General features: G+C 40.8%; 1 protein-coding gene across 1 annotated transcript in view; it reads right to left on the bottom strand.

Moving 5' to 3' along the window:
* Positions 1-23,150, bottom strand: part of LOC125705800 (ankyrin repeat domain-containing protein 11-like) — a 73,668-nt gene that overhangs the window by 14,265 nt on the left and 36,253 nt on the right. The window contains exons 3-4 of the mRNA XM_048972057.1: positions 3,529-3,674; positions 242-377 (exon numbers count right to left, since the gene is read on the bottom strand). Of these exons, the coding sequence (XP_048828014.1) occupies positions 242-377; positions 3,529-3,618 (226 nt within the window). The 5' untranslated portion in view covers positions 3,619-3,674. The remainder of the gene's footprint in view (positions 1-241; positions 378-3,528; positions 3,675-23,150) is intronic.

The raw sequence follows: 23,150 nt of genomic DNA on the forward strand, positions 1-23,150 counted from the left end.
CACTGTACTGTAAATGTATTTAACTAAAAATTATTGCATGTGGGCATAGCAACAATAAAAAGAATACACTTATAATCCAGAAAGATGGTAAACAAGATCAACATGGTCAGGAGCTCCTGACATTCTGGAATGAACATCTTCCAGAATAACTCACAAGTGCGCATGTCAGTTTTTCCCTATTGTCTGTGATCTTTTTCAGGATGACTTCAGACTGCTTGACCCCATGTCCCTGTGGGCTTACCTGAGTCAGAATCTCTCTCTCCATTGGTTCCAACAGTAAAGGACAGCTTTCTCTTTGGAGCCTTCTCTTTCATCTCTCTACCTCCATCACTTCGCTCCAATTTAAGCGTCTTGTTTGAGGAGACTTTATCTTTGTCCTGGAAAAGGTTAAGGAGGATAGAGTGAATCCAGTCATCTACCTGTTATTTGCAAAATTAATTACAATTACGTTTTTCTAATGTGAAAGATTCAGAATACTGTGACCTGTAATTCTCCATTACAACTGGTGAAGAAATGCACTGTGAAATAATCCAAATTCTACCCTATAGCACTAATCTGAAATAGGATCTCCTGTTCTTCTGCTCTGCTCAGATGAAAAATGTGCTCAATGGTCACTAGAGACAGGTCTTCTGGAGTGTGGGCCAGAGATAGGACTTAAGATTTGCTGTTCTGCTCTGTCAGAACAGGACATGAGTTGTGTAATGCCGTAACTTTGCTTCCTCTATGTACACACTGGCAGTCGAGAGCGAGGAACTGTAACAGCTCCTGAATTTACAGAGTTGCCCTTTCGTGTGATGCTTCTGCACCACTCTGTTGAAGGCAGAACTCTTTACAACTGAACTCAGATTCCGGTTGAAGGCCTCAAACTCAATGTGGTTAACAATTTCACAGACAGAATCGAGTCGTGACTTAATTGGGACATTCTTGCAGGTTCAGGACTCATTGTGAAACACTGGTGGGGAAAAAAAAGCTCAAAAACACAGAACAGACATTTTTAATCAGATTAGGAGTGTAATCATGTTGGCAATGCAAGTCATTCTATATTACCTTACATGTTACACAACATTAGGTGATGTAACAAGATGCAACCCTGGATTCTGAAAGGGTGAGTCTGCTAGGACTCTGTCATAAAAATACTACCTACATAGCACACTATAACAAAGCACTAAATGAAAAGATCTATGAAAACAAATAGAGCATATATAGAACCATGGGTGGAGCAAAGACTGCATCAGTACAGAACGGGCTAGGTAGGTCACTCACCTCACATGATTATACACCTGAACATTACATCAACCTTACAGTCCATTCAAACCACAATATTACCTAAAGCAATGTTTCTTAACCCAGTCCTTGGGGACTCCCAGATGGTTCAAAAAAAGTAGTCTGGCAGGGAGCTGGGAGGGAGCAAAAATGTGGACTGTCTGGGGGTCCCTGAGGACCAGGTTGAGAAACACTGACCTAAAGGATTCTTCTCTACAAACTGCTACTGATATATACTGGCTTTAGTAAACCTGCTGCGTATCAAACTGCAGAATATTGCCACACCATTTCTGAGTGTGCAGAGTGGTTCCCTATCTTTCATCAATCACGAGAGCATGAAGTCATTGTACACACACACACTACTTCCTGTTCGTACACTTGGCTGTCATTGTGCAAATTGTAGAGGGAGAGTAGGGGTGGAGAAAAACAGAAGTTAAGCTCCCAACATTCAGGCAAACACGCACGCACACACAATAACCAACCACAAAAAAATACAGCTAATGTAGAAAGCTGATCGGCATAATTCATTTGAAAGCTGTGAGCAACATCATGCTTCAAAGCTGTCTTTTAAGGGCACCCTGTGTTTACACGTCTCCCAGCAATGCGCCACCCCCTCTGGTGCCTGATGCAACCGGGCTTGGAATGCTGTACATACACAGTAAGGCTGATTCAAATGCTATCTCTACTGCTGGCTTTATTGTAACCCTCAGACCTTAACTTTGTTGCAGAGCCCCAGCTATCAAAGATGCCTTCTATGAACTATAGCTTCCAGGAGTTATGTGGGGGGTGAGGCATGACATTTAGCATGGACTTTATCCTGCAGTTAACTTTAGAAGCACATCAGCCAAAAACATGGCAGCTATTTATCAAGGTATTAGAACCCTGCAGAGTGACATGAGTACAGTAAAATACATTGTTTTTTGCAATTATGGTATTAAGGAATTTAAATGATGACTTATTTGACACAAGAGTTCATATGAAAAAAATAACTGAAAATAGAACTGAAAACTCTACAAGATTTCACAGGCACCACCTTCAGGATTCACAGAGTTCAACACATTGTACCCCAAAAATGTATACTGTGTTCTATTTCTGTAGTTTTACTGTAATGCATGAAAAGCTTGTCACTGTCATTAAACAGTCTAAAATAAGGCTCCACAGTGAAGCCAAACACAGCTGGGGAGACAGCCTGTCACCTTATCCTCCTAATGGGTTAGTAATATATTCAAGTAATAGACAAGGAAAATAGAAACAATATGGTACTAACCTACCAAGCTGTGCAAAACAAGCACAGTATTGCAAATACACTCTTCCTAGCCTTACTGCCACTGTGTATAAACAAAGATCGTACAGAAAGTGTATTCTAAAGACTGGGTGTCACTCACTGAGGATGAAAGCAAAATGCATGGATATAAGATTTTAAACGGCAGCAGAAACAGCAAAATTCCAAGCGAGCTTCAAGCATCCAATTTTATACAAAAAAAGTAAATGCAATAGGGCACAGATAGCAGTTTCGCTACCATACTTAGAAAGGCTGTAATCCATTATATCACTTGTATGCTAAAATAGGCTTGCAGACAGCACAAGGAATGTGGCAACCCAGCAGAGAATAAGGTTATGGTCTGAGTTATCCTCCACTGTCTTGCCAGTGGCTGTTAATGTTCAGGGTGATTTTCTTAGTCTGGACTTTAGTCATTTCACCATGTTATGGGGCACACCACTCTGATGGACTGGTCCCGGTACACTTTTAACAGCAGAAACCCACAAAACGCTGGTATTCTGCCGACAGGTGACAGCACTGCTGTCGACAGCTATGAGGTTAACAGATGCTCTACGGAGAATCTGATTATCAATCTACTGCTGGCCATCCAGCTTCTGGATTTAAATCCCAGAGATCTCCATCAGAATGTGATGGAGAGCACTGCTTTGATGGGGAATACCATCACAGTAATGAGGCTGTTAAACATTATTTACAACCTATCCTGACCATGCAGAAATGGCCTGGAAATACACCCTGCTCCTTATTCTCATATTTTATGTAATCACCAGAGCTCCATAAAACATGTCAGATAGTTACATCAGCAAGATATCGAGTTAGAGTGCTACTAATGTTTTAATGCAAGTCTACTGACGGTGAGACAACCAATTAGTGGCTGTGAACTTCCCAAAGAAAGCTGCTCTTTGTAAAAAGATGGACTGTATGAAATGAAGAGATGAACAGAAATGGTAGAAACTGCCATAGACACACGCCTGAGGAGATCTTACCTTCTTCCCAGTCTGCTTTTCTAGCATGTCAGGGTTGAGTGAGAAGTCCTCCAGCTGGGGTGTTTTACAGTCCCCAGCCTTGGGCATCATTCAGTTTTCGCCACGCTAACCCTCATTCACGCTTCCATCGCGTCGTCATCAACCGTCTGCCGAGAGGAAAACAAAAAGAGGGGCGTTAAGGCCTGCTTTTCAGGAAACATTTACAGGAAAAAGGAAGCAGTTTTTCATTGCTGGCCCCACCATACTGGTTTTAATTTTTTTCCATTTCAGGACAGAGGGCTGTCCTTAGTTTTATGTTGAGCATTAAGACAATATAAGCAAATACAGATATTGCCGGTGTGCTGTGACAGATCCATGAATGAGTGTGGAATGTGGAAGTCTAATGCACATATCCCAGTGTTCCCCCCTCAATTCACGTAAAGCTGTACTGATCTCTTATTCTATGCTATTTTTACCTCTGAGGCAGAAATACAGAGAGAAAGCAGCATTTCTAGAACGTGGGAAACCAAACCAAGGCACTGGTAAAGTAGAACAATTCTAAAACTTTTGCCTGTGATGGTTTCTGTAGGTTAGGTGACGGACATTAGCATTATGTTTCAGAAGTGAAAAAACTTTCAATCCTCTTCTTACACTACTATCAAATAGTCCATACATGTGTGTCTGCCAAAGCCTCTTTTTGTTGTACATGAGTCCAAAGGCAAAGACCAGAACTGTGATTCTCCTATGTACAGTGTGACCAGCAAACCAGCATCAGCCCCATACTCAGGTATGCTCAGAGCAGTTTATCCTATGTCAGGGGTGACACTGAAGAGCTAAACAATACAAAATGGCATGTGATATGATTTTAAAAAGTTAGTCTTCATGGCTAAAATACAGCAGTGTGTGACTACAGACCATATTTCAAAAGAGCTTATATTGTATTTGAACAGTAAATGATAAAAAGGAAAAATCCACTTACACTATCTGGTGAGAATACATTTACAGCAATGATGAGATCAGTTTTTCCACATTGAACAGCAGTGCATAATGTGACTGGATAATCAGTAGTTGTGAAAGCAAGTAGTAGTGGGAAAGCACCTACAATCCAGACTCCAACGGCTCCGTGTGCAGGTGAGGGCGGGGCCGCCTGTCCCAAAGGCTATGGAGACGTTCTAACAAATGTCTGCCAATGTGCCGTAAGGGAGGGCAAAAGTTTCAAGCTCACAAAAAGCACTATAATGGGGCAGACATGTATGGTACTCAAGGCTTTTCAGTGAAATGCTTTGTTGACACTTAGTCTGAGGAGATATACATTTTGTTCTTGTACTCTTCTCCCCACCTCTCCTCAAGCCCTGCCCCAAAATTCATTCACACTGTCATTTGGAGTATGCAGAACTGTAAAGATCCTCATTCAAGGAGCGAGGATGACTTCATATTCAAAAGAACCTTACTAAGACCTCTCAAGAGCAATCGTCCACTACATAATGGATCTCCATACAAGCATGTGACAAAGACTACAGAGCTACAGGTGTGCTGCTTTACACATTTACTGTGCTCAGAGGAACAAGAGAGAGGGAGCGTGCAATAAACCTATTTACATTTCATATAGCAATCCATGCAGCCTGTGTGCTGCTCTGCTCTGGTAACCAGGCAACCAGGCCCAGACTGGCGTTATGGCCAGTGACCTGCACAAACTCATTTCATTAGACCCTTTGTGCTGAGGGGGGTAAAGATAAACCAGGCAATGAAAATGCATTAGGTCCACAGCCCTGGACGCTTATAAGCCAGAGCTATGCCTAATGATCACAACATCACTTCTACAAGCATAGCAATGAATGGGTTGCAAGTGCCACATGGTATTCAGGTAGAATCATTCATTTGTTCAAGGTAACAGAGATACACCTCGGTAAAGTATGTATGGTGACAGACAGACAGCCACTGTCCTCTATGACATAGAAACCCAGTACTATGATAGGGGCCCCTGGTGTAGGGTCCTGGAAATAGCCAAACACCCACAACACATATGCAAGGTGATCTAGTTATGATGAAAATGGGTTCTGTCCATAGTCAAAGCTTCTGCTTGGAAAAAATCTTTGCCTCTTTTCTGCTCAAATCTTTCCATGCACATCCAGGTAGCCTTTCAGATGGCCTTTCAGGTCTATCCACATCTCCCGGTGCCCTTTCAGATGAATTCGGCATATCCTTATATTTATTAAATTCAGTTAGTGGTTTAAAGTCCAACACATTCATTAAACATAAGGAATTTATACAAATTACTAACTTTGGTGTGTCACAATATGCTTCTCACTAATATTTTAGGTGTACTGATAATCTGCCTATCAAATTGTGGGCATAAGTAAATGAACAAGCCAGTATCCGGACAAATTTTTACAGCTGTCATCTAATGCCCTGGTGATTACTGCGCATGCATGATATAATTGTAATGCAATATCGTGCAGCCCACTCAACACATAAACCAATAATTCTGCTTTAACAAATGTTTAAGATAGACAATTTGTTGATTCTGTACATATATTCTCATCAACCCCTTTTCTTTTGAAAATCACTGTCCAGCAGACCCAAGGACCAAAGCAGCAATGCTTTTGATTTTATTCTAAATGCACGGCAATCTCTGTGGCAGGTGGAAGAAGTTAGCTTCCCCATTAGAGGCTTAGTTACCGCTTAAGCATTTGGGGTTTTTCATTCTACTGTGCCAGCAGGAACTGGCAAGACACCATTGCAGCATTAACTTATGTGCACATTTGTAAAGAGAATGTACAACATACATGCTACCTCAGCTTTGAACCACTATGATGCACCGTGCTCTCCACTGAATTTATGAACTGAAAAGTAACTCATTTTATTATTCAGAACTCTGTCTAGCTCCATTTTTTAACGTTGGGAAGATTTTTACATTTAGAATACATATCACACTGGGATGAGCTGCTAGCATTAGCTCAGCCTCTAAACAAACAATAACCACAAAATAACTAAATGCTATTGATGGTGATAATGGGATCACGCCATCATGTATAGCTAAAAGACTGGAGTGCTGGATAGAAGGTTGACTAAGCTTATGAAGGCCCACTGACAGACGGTGCTTCTGGCCCTCAGTGGATGTCATTATTCTTTATGTGTAGGGCATCATGATCACATAAAAGCTAGCCGCACAACAGCATTAGCAACATCTACATAGAAAAAGTGAATATCTCATTTCAAAGCCCAGAACAAACAATGGATCCAACCATGATTTTTACTATGTGCTCCTTACTGGTGAAGTGTCCAGCAGGCATATACATGCACAGTAAGAAAATTTACCTTACAAATAGAATGAGTGTGTGTTTGCATACATCATATTTGGGGACCAAAATGTCCCCAAAGTGCAGTAAAACCTGAAACTTCCTTACTTCTTTCGGGGAGACTTCTTCAGGTCCCCATTTGGATAACCTCAATTTCATAAAAAAGTAAAAATGTTTTGTATTTTGGTTGGTTACTTATGGTTAAGGTTAGGGCTGGGTAGCGGTTAAGGGTGTTGTGATTGGGATTAAGGTTTTTCCCATAGAAATTAATGGATGGTCCCCATTTAGATAGGAAGACCAACTTGTGTGTGTGTGTATGTGTGTGTGTGGGAAATCATGGCGAGAACAAGCAGGATTTACAACGAATTTCCAAAACTATGGCTGAAATACCATTTCAATAATAAATTCACTGGCAAACGTAATCAATTAGCAAACGAAAATAGACATGAAAATAGGTAAAACAGACATTATCAAAAGCAGTCAAGCAGCCTCAATATCAATAAAAAAAACAGATGTACAATGTAATGGTTAACATCAGTATTGACTGACATAATTAATAATCAAGATATCATGATGATATCATGATAAAATGATGACTGTTTTGGACAATTAGTCATCTCCCATAGAGGAAGACGAGGGGTTTCGTTAGCTAGAAAAGTTTCACCATCAGTTAGCAGTATCCAAAATATTATACAAAAATCGGTATCGGTCAAAATCCCTATTACCAGTGGACCACTGACACAAAAAAAAATCTAGAAAGGGAGCACTTTCCGTTTGATACTGCCTTAAAGAGAATAGCCAGTTAAGACCAGTTAAACCCCATGAAACTCATAAGACAACACATGGTCAGGATAGTTTGAGGATGAAAGGCTGCTGTGATTCAAACGACAGCACTGAGGATATTCTTAGGATGCAAGCCACATTTGTTCCAATATCTCACTTAGCAAAAGGCTATTCTTTAGACAGAGACTACCTTAACAAGCAGTGATGATGGAGTGACGATAAAAACGACATTACAGTAAAACCTCGGATTGCAAGCACAATTCGTTCCGGAAATGTGCTCGTAATCCAAAGCACTCATATATCAAAGCGAATTTTCCCATTAGAAATAATGGAAACAAGACTATGAACAAGAATAACAGCAGCCTGGGGGGTGAGGGAGAGGTGAAGACGGTTGATATTATGGAGATGGAAATATGCAGACCCGGTGATATTAATATGGGACTGAAAGGAGAGGGTACTATCGAAGATGACAGCCGCTTTTGCCTCCTTTTTCAATTTTGCGGAAATGTGGACATTGCATTGTCGTTAAACAGATTAATTGCTCGTACTGCTACACCCTTATTCGGGTGGTGCTTTTCTACAAAATTTTGACTATACAAGTGAGGTACGCCGACTGAGATCAAGCTGCAGAAACGATTACCCACAATCCGGCAGCGAGAGAGAGAAAAGAACCTTTGGCTCAGTTGTGATTACGTGATACTAGGCAGACAAAGAGTAGACGTAATACTTGGATTGCAAGACCTCGTTCGTTTATCAAGTTAAAATTTATTTAAAACTTTTGCTCGTCTTGTAAAACACTTGCAAACCAAGTTACTCGCAATCTGAGGTTTGAGTGTATTTACATTTTCTCCTCTCTCCTCCAGGGGACAACACAAATATACACATTACTAAAATTACTCTTCTGAACACACAACTGGGTTTCTCTGTTTTCTGTGGTGTAAAGCAGGGACCAGATAAAAATCAAAACCTTAAATCTGCCTTAGTGACCCAGAGTTACTCCTGCAGAGATGGGGTGTTTCACATGATAAGAGGCAAATAATAATTAGATGTTTATTTGTCCTCTGGCTGTGACAGGCTCTTGGGGAAGCTGGGATTTGTGCCCAAGAACTGGGCTGCAGGCCAGGCTGCTGGCATTGACTGGTTGTGATCCTTATCTTCCCTTATGGTCGGTGCGCTAAACATTGTTTTTCAGGAGCCTTCCACTCTTCATCTACCAAGTTAGTTCTGTATGACTGGTAAGCCTACACAAGCGCATCACAATGGCTCAGAAAACACCCACATGCAGATTTAGATACAGCACCTCCTCTCAGGGCGACACACCAGATCCCATACCTACACAAATCCCAATGTAGCTACATATGCTTACAGAGGCAGCACAGTCCAATCACAGACCAATCACAATGCACATCTACAAGCTTGCCAAAATATCCCAAATGAGTCCAGGATGCATACATATCCTGATAATGCTGTTAAGAACCTTCCACTCCTCCCATCTCCTTCCCCTCTTTGTCTAGATCATAAGCCTATCAAGAGGTTAAAACTACCTACTTATTAGTCCCTGGAATTACCAGCAGAACTCCACTCTAGCCAGCATCTCGCCTTCCTCAAGAGGCTTGGCTTAATCGTCTAAACCAGTAAATCCCATGGCGTCCTTTTCTCTTCCTCTTCCTGGAAGCAGCATGTATTTGAATTATCCCCAGGTTTATTCTAGTCACTAGCTTACTGCTGCAATAGTACCATCAATAACAGGCAGTAGCATAAGGATTTCATAGAGGAGGTGAGGAACAGAGGAATGAATACATAGCATAAAGTATTAATGAACCTGATTTAGCTACTGTGACCACTCTGAACATGGTGAACATATGTAACTGTACATAACCCAAGGCATTACACTTGACTACTTCAACACCATACACTATATTAGGGGAAGTTCCATTACATATAGAACGTTTCAGATAATCACAGTGGAGATGGCATGTCCACCTTTTAAATAGGCATTATTAACTGAAATGAAAATTTCTTGAACTGATTTCAAGATGAACTGTATATCATTGTCTCCTGGGTATCTAGTTAAAGTCACTGGTCTGAGTGACAGCAAACAGCTACCAATAGTGGCCAAGAATTGCATAAAGAAATATCTTAATAGAATGTCAGGCGAACAGTGCTATTATTCTATCATTTTTAGACAGCATACTGTAAGAAATCCCATGCTCTCTGTTAAATACAAAAACCTTCCCGTTTACTAGAGGTATAAATGCAACCGCGACAAATAATTTTCCATGGCATGTACTACAAGATCAATATGGTGACTGGATTGAGCTTCAAATGACCAAATGGGAATTTGTATGGGATGAAGCTAGCACCAGCACTCTTTCAGATGAATAATATATCAATGTAGGGGGGGAAAAGTCTTCCCCCTGGGAGCACCAGAAAGCTGGAGGAGCAGGATGCCATAATAGGCACCTTCCCGGCCTCTCAGGGTCACAGGGCAGTGGTACTCTATTCCAACCACACCTAATTTTTTTCCTTCATCAACAAATCCTGAGTTGAAAGCAAAACACTAACATGTTCATCCAATGCAAAGGCAACCCAATTCTGTGCTGAAGGATAATTAACACCTGAATATCTCCACTGATTGTGTGTAAGTATTCCACAGTCAATAGTGAAACAGCACCAGGATTAACAGAGAATCATGTAGCTGAATATTTCATGAAAGTGTTGATGCTGCCTTCTTTTCGGCACTGACATGTGATGCCAGGATTACAACACCATGGGAACTGGCCTTAGATCACTTAAGGTCTACTGAAGTACATTCCTTACTGCTAAGCTGCAATGTAAAATGTGCAAGCTGACAGAGGATCTCTAAGGACAAAGCGACTTCAAGAGCAGCATTATATACAGGCAGTCCCTGGGTTAAGAATGCCCGAAAATGACTTATGGACAACTCACGCTTACAAACGGACTGCCATAAGCCAACTATATTTAGAATTTGAGTTAAGTATAGCGGCATATAACAATGAACACACACCAATTGTGACACTCATGAAAACATTGTACTGCTTTCAGTGGCTCAACAACTGAAGGATATAAACTAGAGATACACCGATCTGATATTCGGATCGGAATCGACACCGATCCAGACCTATTAGACATATGTGACCAATCCAAGTCCGATACTTACTTATTTAGTTTTCGGCAGTCTGAAAAGATAGCTCCTATTTTTGTTAAATCAATTTGTACAATCAGTTGCACAACAACTCTTTTCTACTTCAGATTCAAGCTGAACACTTACGCTGCCACTCAGTTATTTTGCCACTCAGTGGGTGTAATACGAAGGTCAGATCTGGGAGTATTTTACTCTTTTACCGGCAACTAGTAGCACAGCGATTTGCAATGGTTCTAAAACAAAATCCAAATAAACAAAGCATGCGCAACTGGGTGGAAGAACACACGCTGTTGCCAGTGGGAGAAAAATTGTGGCATTTTAAACATTCTCCAGTTGCGTATACTCTCTTGAAAGATTTAAAATGAGCTGCAAATGCCTCTAAACCGCTTAAAACTTTATGTACAAATGAGGTGGAACGGTACATTAATAAGGCTACTAGATACATACATAAAGATTTTTTTGCGATACATTTTTTTTCATTCACATTTACTAGCTCAAACTCAGTGACAAAAAAAGTTGAGCACCCAGAAGTAATGGTCCGATTTGGATGCAATTTGGTACATGTGCAGACCAGCGATGGGTATGTAATGTCAATTTGCCAAGAGCTGGCACGTATAGTCACCAGACACAGAGGATGCCACGTAGACACAGCAGACAGCCTTACCAGCACTTGGCAGAATTTGATAGGGGTCACATTGTGGATTTGTATGAGGCCGGGTGGTTGTATCGTGCAATTACCAGGCATGTGGGGCATGCAGATGTCATAGTCACCCGATGTTCAAACCAAATGGCACATGAGGGCACCCACACATGGCGTGAAGGTTCCGGTAGCCCAAGACGGACCACACCAAAGGAGGATTGTCATATTGTGTGGCAAGCATTACAGAACCACATAAAGCAAGACAAAGATTTTTGACATGGCTTTCAGTCTTGGAGCCTACAATTCTGATGCGGTTCTTTTTTTCTTAAAAACATGGCTGTTACGTTTTTAACTCATTGTAGACTTACAATTTAAATTGAAATCTATTTATTTACTTTAGACCAGTAGTTCATAAAGTATGGCACGTTTAAGTATTAGTGGTACACAGCCAGGGCTTACCACTGCCACTCCTCTTTCACTGTAATATTTTCTGAACTGAAACACATTGTAAAAATATGTTAAATGGTCTTAGACTGTCTGCAACATGTTTTTAAATTATTAAATCTGGCCCGCCAACTGACTGTTTGCCACAGAGACTAAAAGAATTAAATAACGTCCTACAGCTAACTAGCATCACAAGCACCCCCACGTCTCCGGTCTGCAAGTTTGAATGCCGGCTGTTTGGTGGATTATCTGCACAATGTTTTTATTTTATGTAACCTGCTTGCTGCTGTGTGTGTGCAAGTTTGGAGAAGAGGGTGTTGCATGCATATTTCTTGTAGACATTGCACAGGCCTATTAACAAAGGTTGGCTTTAAAAATTCAAATGTTCTGATTCAAATCATTCTTCATTTGCATAATCCGATATCCATTCATAAAAACCTAATATCAATTTTTTAATATATGCGGATATGACTATGGCCTTCCCTTGGATGTGTGAAGCTTTACCCCTGTTAGTCTCACGTAGCCAGCATCACACAGATCTGGCAGACAAAGGCAGATAAAACATGGTGGGAGCTGTTCCTTTGAAGGTACAGTCAAGCCTAAAGGCAGATGTCTGGATGTATTTCGAATTTCAGAAATAAGGGGACAGGGAAGGGTTGGATAAAAGCAAAGTCATAAGTAAAATATGCATAACGAAGGTGAAATACTGCGGAAATACCACAAGTCTCCTAAACCATTTAACGAGACATCTTCCAGATGCAAAATCTGCAAAAACATCCGATCCAAAACTTTCTGGTAATGTTAAATAGGCAGTTCGTTAATGTGGCAGTTTTGGGGTCAATTCTTAATGCATAATATTAACATTTTTAATGATGCACCAGGTTAGAGGGCTCCATATACATTTACAGCATTGGTTCTCTGAGAATTTCTTTCCAAACCAAGCAAAATCAGTTCTGTAACTGAAATATCCCTAACTAATTGATACTGAATCGGATTGAATTGAATCAGAAATCAAATAGAAATCGGGACCTTGCTAATCGGAACTGAAACAATACGGGAAATCAGTGGCAATACCCAGCCCTATTACAAAAGCAGGTAAGTTTCAGATAATTAAACAAAATATAGTCATTATGACATCTGTGACGCCTGACCCGTCCGCTCCTCATGTGTGCCACGCCCCCTGATTACCCACGTGTGCTTCCCTGATTGTTTCCAGCCCTGTCCGGTTATGTTGCCCTGCTTTATTGTATTTAAGTCCTGGTCTCCCCTGTTTCCATGTCTGTCATTGATGGTTGTTTCGTGGTGATGTTAGTGAATGTCCGTGCCTTCGTTTCAATTAAACCCCTCATTTGCCCTGATTTGCGGCTTCCAGCCTGTTTCTTGTTCGCCGTTCCGTCCGGCTTAGATCGTGACAACACCTAGTCAGAAGGGTCTAGATCATGGTCAAACCAACACAGTGGTTTTACATTTTAGGAGTCTATGGTCTTTCAAGGAACCACCGATTCCTCCATCTAAAAGAATTCTGGCCTGTGTCAATGAAGACCGGTCACTTCTCCAAATAAAAGACTAGCACTATGGGAAAATGAGTGTGTGTTTGGAGAACCCTGTTGTTATGATTTTTGGTTTTGATTTTCAGATTGGATTTAGAGAGTTGTTTATGGTCATGGCATTTGGTACAAATGTGTTGTCTTTTGATTTTAAGTCTGTTTTGTATCTTTATATTCTTCTTTATATATTGCAGGGTAGGGGGGGAGAACCACTTTTGTAGATTTCTTTGTTTTTAGAGTTTAGTCATTGGTCTTGTCAGTCATCAGTGTTTTTGTGCCCTTTTTTGCACTAGCTTGTGGTTGTGGCATTTTAAATTACAGTGCACATTTACGTAAAAAGTGTTTGAGCCAGGATATTCGTATGTATAACTGGACTTGTGCATCAGTTTTATGTTCATGTGGGAGGCTGCAGACTGGATACTCAGTGATCATATTGCCTGAGCAAACTCTCTTCTATAGGCACACATGCAGGAGTCATATCACATGTCATTAAGGCAGGTATTACATACACATTATGCACCATACAATTCCCAAATTACAAAACAGTTAAAACTAAAATAAAATGTCTGTGTTTGCTGAAGATTATATTTCTGCATGTAAAATTCACCCAATTCAATTATAGTATGGCTACCTAAAAAGTAGTTACATCCTTTACCCTTAAAACAAAAACAGACATTACAAGTAAGCCTTCCTTGTAAAATGATGGGTTTTTTTTTGCAGATCACAGAGTTCATTATTCATCATTCATTATTAATACAAGGTGGAAACACACAGGCCATCTTCTTTTTTATGGTGCCCAAACTGACAAACCTGCTTAGATAATATTTTCTGTTCAAAATATTGCTACAAAGGGCTACAGGTCCTGAAACTACCTTTATGCTGACTGCAAGGACATAACATCTTATCACAGTAATGTAGCTCAAATTAAACATCTGCCTGATGTTCAGAAGTACATTTAAAATACAAGGATTTTGAGACGGCTCCTATATTAGAAACCTGGATGTGTATTATACTCCTTCTGGTGTTTGTAGTACATTTTCAGAGCATATCCGCCAAAACGAATATATACATGTACAGCATGCTTACTCTCTCTTCTATAGGCACAACCTCTCTAGAATCTACAACATGGCCCAGAATTTCCTGTTGCTGGTCCACAGCTAATGGCAAGTACTTCCATGAAAAATTAGCCCCTTGGACTTTCTATGCAAGTTGAAAAGTAAGGCAAAGTGACTAGGGGGCTCCTGACAAAAATTAATGAAATGAGAATATGGGCACTAAAATTATGATTAATTCAAAGACCACATACAGGTTTAATAAATGCACAATGAATCAAAAAGTAAACAACAAACAGAAACAGAGACAACGAGACAAATTATATGCATTGCTGTCAAACATACCACTACAATTCGCCGAAGCTAGGAGGTGCTTACAGGAACTGGACAGATATGTTGACAGACTACCATCAGTAAGGCAAACTCAAGAGCAATACAATATGATGCTAAAAGCACCAGAAAAGTGATCTCTGGGGTTCTAAAATTTGAAGGAGTCACATTGAAAACGGAAGATGCTACATGAGATTCGGGAATGGCAGGACACACAGAGGACAAGGGCCATGCTGGCAAAGGGAAGAGGGAAAGACGATAGCCTTGTGGGAGGCTGCAGACTGGCTACTCAGTGATCATATTGCCTGAGCAAACTCTCCTTTTGTCTGCTTTACAAGCACCCAGTCTGCCTCTTCTGTCCTTTTATTTTGCCCTTTCAATGTCACTTTCTGTATTCTCCTCCTCTTAAAATACATAGACAACTATAGCACAGGTCTAGCACAGATGGTTAAAAATAATGGCATGAATTTAAAGGTCTTTTGTTTGGGGGAGTCTTTTTGCCTCCCTTGATCATATGACATTGAAACATTTTTGGGTGAATGTAAGCATATATACACAGTACAAACAAAATATGCCAGACTTACCATCCAACATAAAATATAAACGCGAGATAAATCTGCAGTTAGTGAGAAACACTGATGAAAAAAATAAAACATATTTTAGGTCAGCCTGGTTAGCAAAATTAAAGATTCAGGTATGATTCATTCAAACCTAAGAACCTTCGGAATTCTTTAAGGTTCCATGGGGTGCTGCAGTCCTGGATAGTGCATGTCTTACCAAGATCTGTGGTGATGACATATTGTGACCCAGGAACTTGATGAAGATGCATTTCTTCAAGTTCAGGGAAAGATTTTCACCTTGAAGCTTGTTAAATACTTCAATGGCTCTGTGCATGCTATTCTTTGGAAGGTGAGTATACAATTGATGTACATCAGGTAGCAGCAGTCTTGGGGTCCAGAGAACACTAATCCCATCAGTGGCTGGAAAGTACACAAGATATTCTTCAATCTAAACGTCTTCACCTTAACTTGGAAAAGTCCTAATTGCATGGTAAATGCAGATACATCCCTCTGCCTTGCCTCCTTGGCTATTGCAATATCCCAAATGCAGCTAAAAATGGAGGCTAGGAAATCCAGGACCAGATGGATGATAGTATAGGATACAAAACAGACTGTGTCTTATAAGTATATAATAAGTCTCATCAGTCCCAGTCTCTGATGGGAAGATACAGGTAAGCTCTTTGAAGCTAGGCAGCAGGTTGGCCTTCCCTGGACCCCTGTGCTTGGGACACGCATGATCAATATCCCAACTGACCTTATATGGGCCAATAAGGGATTCCATGACTGCATTTACTGCTGTTCAGCCATCCATCAAATTTTCACAGATCCTTTTAGCATGGAATAAAAGGCTGCCTGAACATCAGCATCTGGGACTAGATATACTGAATACAACTCTTCACACATATCAATGAACGGTAACAGGTCACATTGCTTAAGGACAAAGTGTAATAAGGCAACAACTCTGGATTAAGCACTACCCAGAGCATTATTCCTAGTTGTTCTCCCAGTTGACCTTCTACCTCACCCTCAGTATCCCCTGCCTTCAACAGGTATAAACTGCTCAGTTGGTCAGTTGATTGTGAGACAGGTAGAGATTGGGTTATAGGTTTGTGATATCACAACAGTGCACAAGTGAGAATGCTAAACCCTTTGCCAAAGAGACAAATAACAAAAGTGATACAGATCACAGTAATGTTTGGTTCAGCTCTGGTGACTCTTCTCAGGCTTCCCCTAAATCCAGCCTCCTTAACAACACAATTTACAATATGCATCTGCATGCCTTCTTTTTCAGGCTAGTGTATTGGGACAACATGAGTATAGAAAGACGGCAGTTCCTTTACTCTGAACAAAATGGTCACATTTGTTCAAGAAGAAAATCTATACTTCAGAGCAGAGGATGCAGACAATTAAGTAAAACATAGGTAAAACCATTTTTTTTATTCATTCAGAGAAGAAAGCTGTGTGACAGATCAAATTATATAAAAACTGTTTTAGTCATTATATAAAGATTTTTTGAATTATCACTACAGACAAATTACTGGAACAGAAGTATTTAACAACTGTTCCATACACACAAAGCAAGAGCAGTGCCAGCTAACCATCTCTCAAAAAAAGAGTACTCAGCTAAGGTCTGTCTGAAGCTAATACTTCGACAAACACTACGCATACTTGTTAGCCATCTCAGACACTATGAAATATGCATGTGCAAAAAGGAAGGACAATGCTGTGTAGGCCTCACAACTCTTTACTTGTTTACTACTTGCAACACATAAGGCAGCCAGTAGAGAAGCTTTGCTCGCTTTCTTTCAGAAGAATTCTGGAAGTAGTCACAGAGCAGTAAGCAAACAGTGTCAGGTGCTGTAATCTACTTTCCTCTAGAGGGCTGACCAAATATAAAATTCTTTAAGGGAAACAAACTCATGTACATTGGTTGGATTTCCAGAAGGAAATGGGGAAAAATAAATTTAGAACGTCTTAATTTTAATGTTTTAATACTGTTTATGTTTTCAAATAATTTCCACACATGAACAGGATCAGCCAACAGAAAGACCTGGTTATCCATTACAGTTAGAAAGCATTCAGCTGTAGGATACTTCCGTTTCATCTGAAGCCTTGTCATACACTGGGACTACACATCTATATTAACTTGGACTATGCACACATATAGTACTAGTTAAAATCACAGAAGACAACCGAGTGAGAAGACGATAAACAAACGGAAGTAGAAAAACAAAGAATCACTGAACCATCACACAATCTGAGATGAGATGCAGGAGGGAGAGAAGGGGAAATTAAATGGCAAAAAACATCACCACTAGGGATTTCTGGCTTCTGCTCTCCATTTATAGCTTGGAGATGAGCCAGGTCCTTTCAGGAGCCAGTGCAAGGCCTTCAACCCAAGGCAAAGCATTCAGTCCTCTCCAAAAATCTGTCACAGCACACTTAATGGACCAAGTTAGGAGAATCATCCCCTCCAAAATTAATATTACCAGTTGAACAAAAATGAACGTTTAATTCCATTTTGAAACACTGGTGCTAACAGAATACTCCCAGTGCCACTGATATGGAGACAACTTCATTTTGCAGAATTTCCTTTTAGCAGGGTGGTAGGAGATGTCTCATTAATATTTATGAGAGAAGTGCTACATGATTGGCCAGTGCATGCCTTACAAAATAATGCGGCACTGCTGGCATCAGCGATATTAGACAAAACTATATCGGAATTCAGTCTATAATTAATAGTTTTAATGGTGCCAGGAGTGAAACAATTAACAAGCGTATTAGCTGAATAACTTTGTATTGTAAATGAAAACCATGCTGCAGGTCCAATAAATAACATTTTGTAGCTCTCGAGTGGCGAGGAGATCATCAGGTGGACAGTAAAGTTCAATTATTAGCAGACTGTTTTACTGCGCGATTCTTAAAAGGACAGCGTTAACGTCCTCCAGGGGGGATAAAGTACTTTCCCTTAGAATACGATTGTCTTGTCACAGGGCATTGCAGTCACAAAACATTTACGTAGTTTTACACAAAGCGTCGACGCTAAAATTCCACGCCGACGCATTTTTATAATCCACATCGTCGATTACGTCGAATAATCATTCCAGCCCTAAAGATAATTCGGGTGACAATAAAGGTAAAATTTGGAAAATACCTCAGAAAATCACCAGCTGAAAGGCTCAGATGTCATCTTATATAGTGTGATATGTAGACATCTCACATTGGCAGAAAAATATTTTGCTGCTGTTAAACGCTAAGCAGTCTCTCTCATATGTCTTCTAGCAAGCACGTTTGAATTGTATATGATGTGGAAAAGAACCTGAGAGTTTGTAGTGGAGTATCTGGAAAGGACACTCAGTCATCCCTAAAGCTCATTAGCTGGTCAGTGTGCGTGTGTGGGCTTGAATGTGTGTGGTACTGTTGCAATAGGCTGGTCAGTAAAGCCGAAACTATGAGCCCATAAGTGGAACACCTACCACTGTTGCTGTCTGGGGCTACTGATAGACAGGAATGAAAACAGCGAAGGTCTGCTCAGAGGAGAGAAGGATGTAATGGACAGCGGAAGCCTCATAATGCCTGCAGGGTGGGGGTATGCTGCTGAGAGGGTCAGCTTATGTCACTGCCTAATTAGCTCCTCCCATTCCAGATGCCATCAGTCGCTGTGTTACCACATGCAAGGTCACGGCTAATCAAACAGGAAAGAAGCTACAAGCACCAGTCCAGTGCTTTCAAAAGAAACTATGACAGAGGTTTAAACAAGTGGCGAGAATTTAATCTCAGAATATGAGTCTTTCAATCAAGGAAACGAACCAAAGCACAACAAGAACTGAACAATTTAGCCAAGCACAGGAACCAGCTGGTGAGTGAACTTTCCAGCCACATAAAGCAGTGAATAGGGCTCATATTATGACGGGTATTATTACAATCTACATGGATGACAGAGCTAAGTCCTGCAAGTCAAGCACTATAAAAAATGGCAATGTAATACTGGACTTCCAAAATAAGAACCATCATGAAATAAGAAATTAACATTTTCAGCAAGAGGACAGAGAAATGAAACACCAAGCAAATTAGTCACTCTTCTGAAAACTTTTACTATCCTCCACTACAAACCAAATGCCTTTATACTGAATACTGGACTGAATGTGTGTGAGTGAACACTCAAGTGTGTGTGTGTGGCCAGTGGTAATTCACCCAGAGCTAGAAACCAGGCAGGATTATACTATTGAGGCCACCATCCTGGGGCTTCATTGTTGCCTGCAGGATCTCCCCTAAAAGCCCAACCCAAGCCTGGCTGTGATCCAGCCCTCCCTCCCCTCCCCTGGAAGCTATATGACCTCGCCATTCCTGCCTCCTTGTTTTGATCCTGCAGACCTGATTGTTCAGGCTAATCCCCCACTCTGAGCCCCTGGCAGTGAGCCAGGACTGTTATTAACCACACAAAGGCTTTTCATAGCAGCTAATGCAGTCGTCCCCCATGTCTCTGGGCCTGGCTCTGCCTCTTAACTCTGCCACCTTCATCAGGCCAGTCTGATCAGAGTGGAACCAGACCCTCTCCTTCTCAGCCATATCCCAGTATCAATGTTTCCTTTACTCTTAAATTACTTTGCAGAAAGTGGCAAGTAATTTTCTTTTTCTTAGGATGCAGGGAAATGAATGATCCTCTTGGTTTAGGAGACTTGTCACCCGCTCCATGCAGGTGCAGCCCCCACCCCCCCCCCCCCCTTACTTATAAACCTCCAATTGGAGACCTTGCAAAAACAGGGACACGTTACTTAGCAACCCACACACACGCCACACAGCAGGAGTGCAATAAATAGGGCAGTTAAGGTGAAGCCCATTGTAACAACATAAGGATGAAGAGTAAGGGCATGAGGAATTCAAACATTCAAGAATGTAAATGTTAGTAGGAAAAAACAAACACACACATACACACACAAGTTGGTCTTCCTATCTAAATGGGGACCGTCCATTCATTTCTAAGGGAAAAACCCTAATCCCAATCACGACATCCTTAACCACTACCCAGTCCTAACCTTAACCATAAGTAACCAACCAAAATACAATACTTTTTTGATCGCATTCACAGATTTTTATGAAATTGAGGTTATCCAAATGGGGACCTGAAGATGTCTCCCCGAAAGTAAGCAAGTTTCAGGTTTTACCAGACTTTGGGGAAATTTTGGTCCCCAAATACGATATATGCAAACAAACAAACATACACTCTATTTGTAAGGTAAATTTTCTGACTGCGTATGTATATGCCTGTGTACGTATATGCCTGCTTGATACTTCTGGCCTAACACACTCTATATACCCATGGACTATAAATACCTTTCAATGTGTAGTTTTACAGCTGCTACAGATGCCTGACTGACACTGTTAAAAATGCCAGCTATTAACTCTGCTAGATCTCCAGTGAAATTACCCCTAATTTGGAAAATAAGAAATACACAAAGGCTGTCAAACAGCATGGCTATTTTCTACAGGAGGAACTGTTTCCATAGTAGCACTTTATCCTGTTGAGGGGGAGGGAGAGGGGAAGGGAAAGGGCAATAAGGATGTAATGCATGTCATATCCTGGCTATCACAGCCAGACTGGGCCCTGTTGCTGAAAAAGAACATATCACTAGGTAACATTTTGTGATTTGGTGACAACCAGTTTAAATTCAGCAGTTCACAAAATGGATATACTGCAGGCCATCAAGGGTTTAGTTGAATAGAAACGATGTGGAAAGATTCAATCAACATAATGTACATACCACGGGGAAGCCTGACACTGACTTGATTGAATGCTGCTAATAACTGAAAATAAGGTCCAATAATAATTAACATAAAAAATATTTGGATTTACTGGTTAGTCATGAAGTGCAGGCTATTGCAGGAGGTCAGTGACATTGCTACTATTGGATGAACATAAATAGTAGTACTATGAGCTCAGGTAGGGTTGATGCTTGTTAATGGTAACTTACTTTTGTGACAGTCAGTCAAGGACAGTAGAGAAGCCAGTAAATCTGTTCAAGGTAAGCATTTAGATTTTAGCTTTATTTCTGACTGTGGGGTTGGAGGAGTTAAACTAAGCAGTTGTAAAACAAAAACATGAAATCCAAACCATCGTTTCCCATGTAACTCTCAACAGCAATATGCACAAATCTCTCACAGAGATAGAAAAGACTTGAAATAGGACAACTGGGAGGGTGGCTGCAGTTACACTACAAAAGTATTTCTATTAACCCAGACCAGTAAGGGAAGTTGGGGGAAGTGTCAACAAACTGCACGGAACTGATCCAGCCATTAACATCATTACAGTGACACATGCATGATTATAGGAGACTGACCAATCAGCACACAGCAAGAACTCGGTGCTTAAGAGAAATGTAGGTCCTTTTAATTGAAATGACAGTTTACAGATCCTGTCCTAGCTCAAACAGTCTTCTCTGACATAGATTATCTGGTCACCCTACCTTAACTATTGCTGGATTCTGATGAGTAAGCCCTCAACAGTCAACTCTCCTGTGAAGGCTTCACGGCAATACTGAGTACCATGTCCAAACTAGACCTTGATTAATCTATGGAAATCTTAACCTGTACATTACTCTTACTATATGAAGGTGACTTAATAACAACACCAAAACAATTGAGGTGAGAGGAATGGATCTCCCAGAACTCAATCCTCCATAAAAAAAAAAACTAAACAGATTTCAGGATAAGAACAGCAAAACTCGTCTGCACAATGGTCCGCTTTCTCCACTCAGAATGTGGATTACGGGTAGCTCCTCTCTTCAAGCTACTGGTTAGACAAAGATGTATTTGTGTTGTCATATAACATGTGTAACCACTAAATCGCACACCCAAAAGGTAATCATGATTTCGCATCAGTCTGCAAAGGTATACATCTGGGTAAGGAGACCTTGGAAAGCCCAGTAATCAGCAAGCTGATGCAGACCTGGGAGCAGGTTCTAGAAGGCAAACAGGTGGTGGTCTTGTGAGGACTCACTGAGGCATAACACCCAGGGGGGAGACATTGCCAACACCTGCTGCAGTGACAGCTGCTACCCACCAAAACACAAAATCTCCTGACTGTCCGAGGCCTGCATCTAACTGCTGTTTACTGTAGGAACCATCTTCAAATAAGCAAGCAAGGGCAGTCTGCCAGGGGAAAGCACTACTCCTCCCATTTTGATTTATACTTTGTGTACCTTTTCATTTATTCATTTAACAGATGCTTATATTCATGGCCTTTATGATGAGGTACAAAGTAGGCCATGTTAGGCCGCAAAGAGGAATGATAACCAGCCCTAATTAGTAATTATAAGAAGGCTATTTGTGTTTACGTTAGGTGTTTTAGAGATAATGCATACAGAAATTTAAACAGTGCGGCTTCTTTGGTCTAAGAGGCATGAAGCAGCTTACACGTATCATGCAGACGTTGTCCTGACCATGAACTTGAAGAGAGAAGCTCCATCTTTGCCCACAAACCAAGCCAACCTGTCTCATACTGTGGTACTGGATGTCTTTGTTTTTTAAGAGGACATACCCACCTACTAGTTGTTACCTTAAACAAAAATAATTGTATCAATGGCAGGGATGTAATGATTCACTAGGGCTGAGCGATATATCGGGTTTTTACAATATATCGATATATTTTCATACAAGATATGAGACAATATCGTTTATATCGATATAGTTTGTTGCTTTAAAATTATATTCATAGCGCCATCTCTTCGCCTATTTCTCCTCACTCTGTCTCCTACAAAAGTGCACCCTGCCCTGCCCCGCCCCTCCCCTCTCCGAACACAACCCAGCCCTCCCACTCACTCAC

The sequence above is a fragment of the Brienomyrus brachyistius genome, chromosome 13, assembly GCF_023856365.1.
Source record: "Brienomyrus brachyistius isolate T26 chromosome 13, BBRACH_0.4, whole genome shotgun sequence".
Lineage (NCBI taxonomy): Eukaryota > Metazoa > Chordata > Actinopteri > Osteoglossiformes > Mormyridae > Brienomyrus > Brienomyrus brachyistius.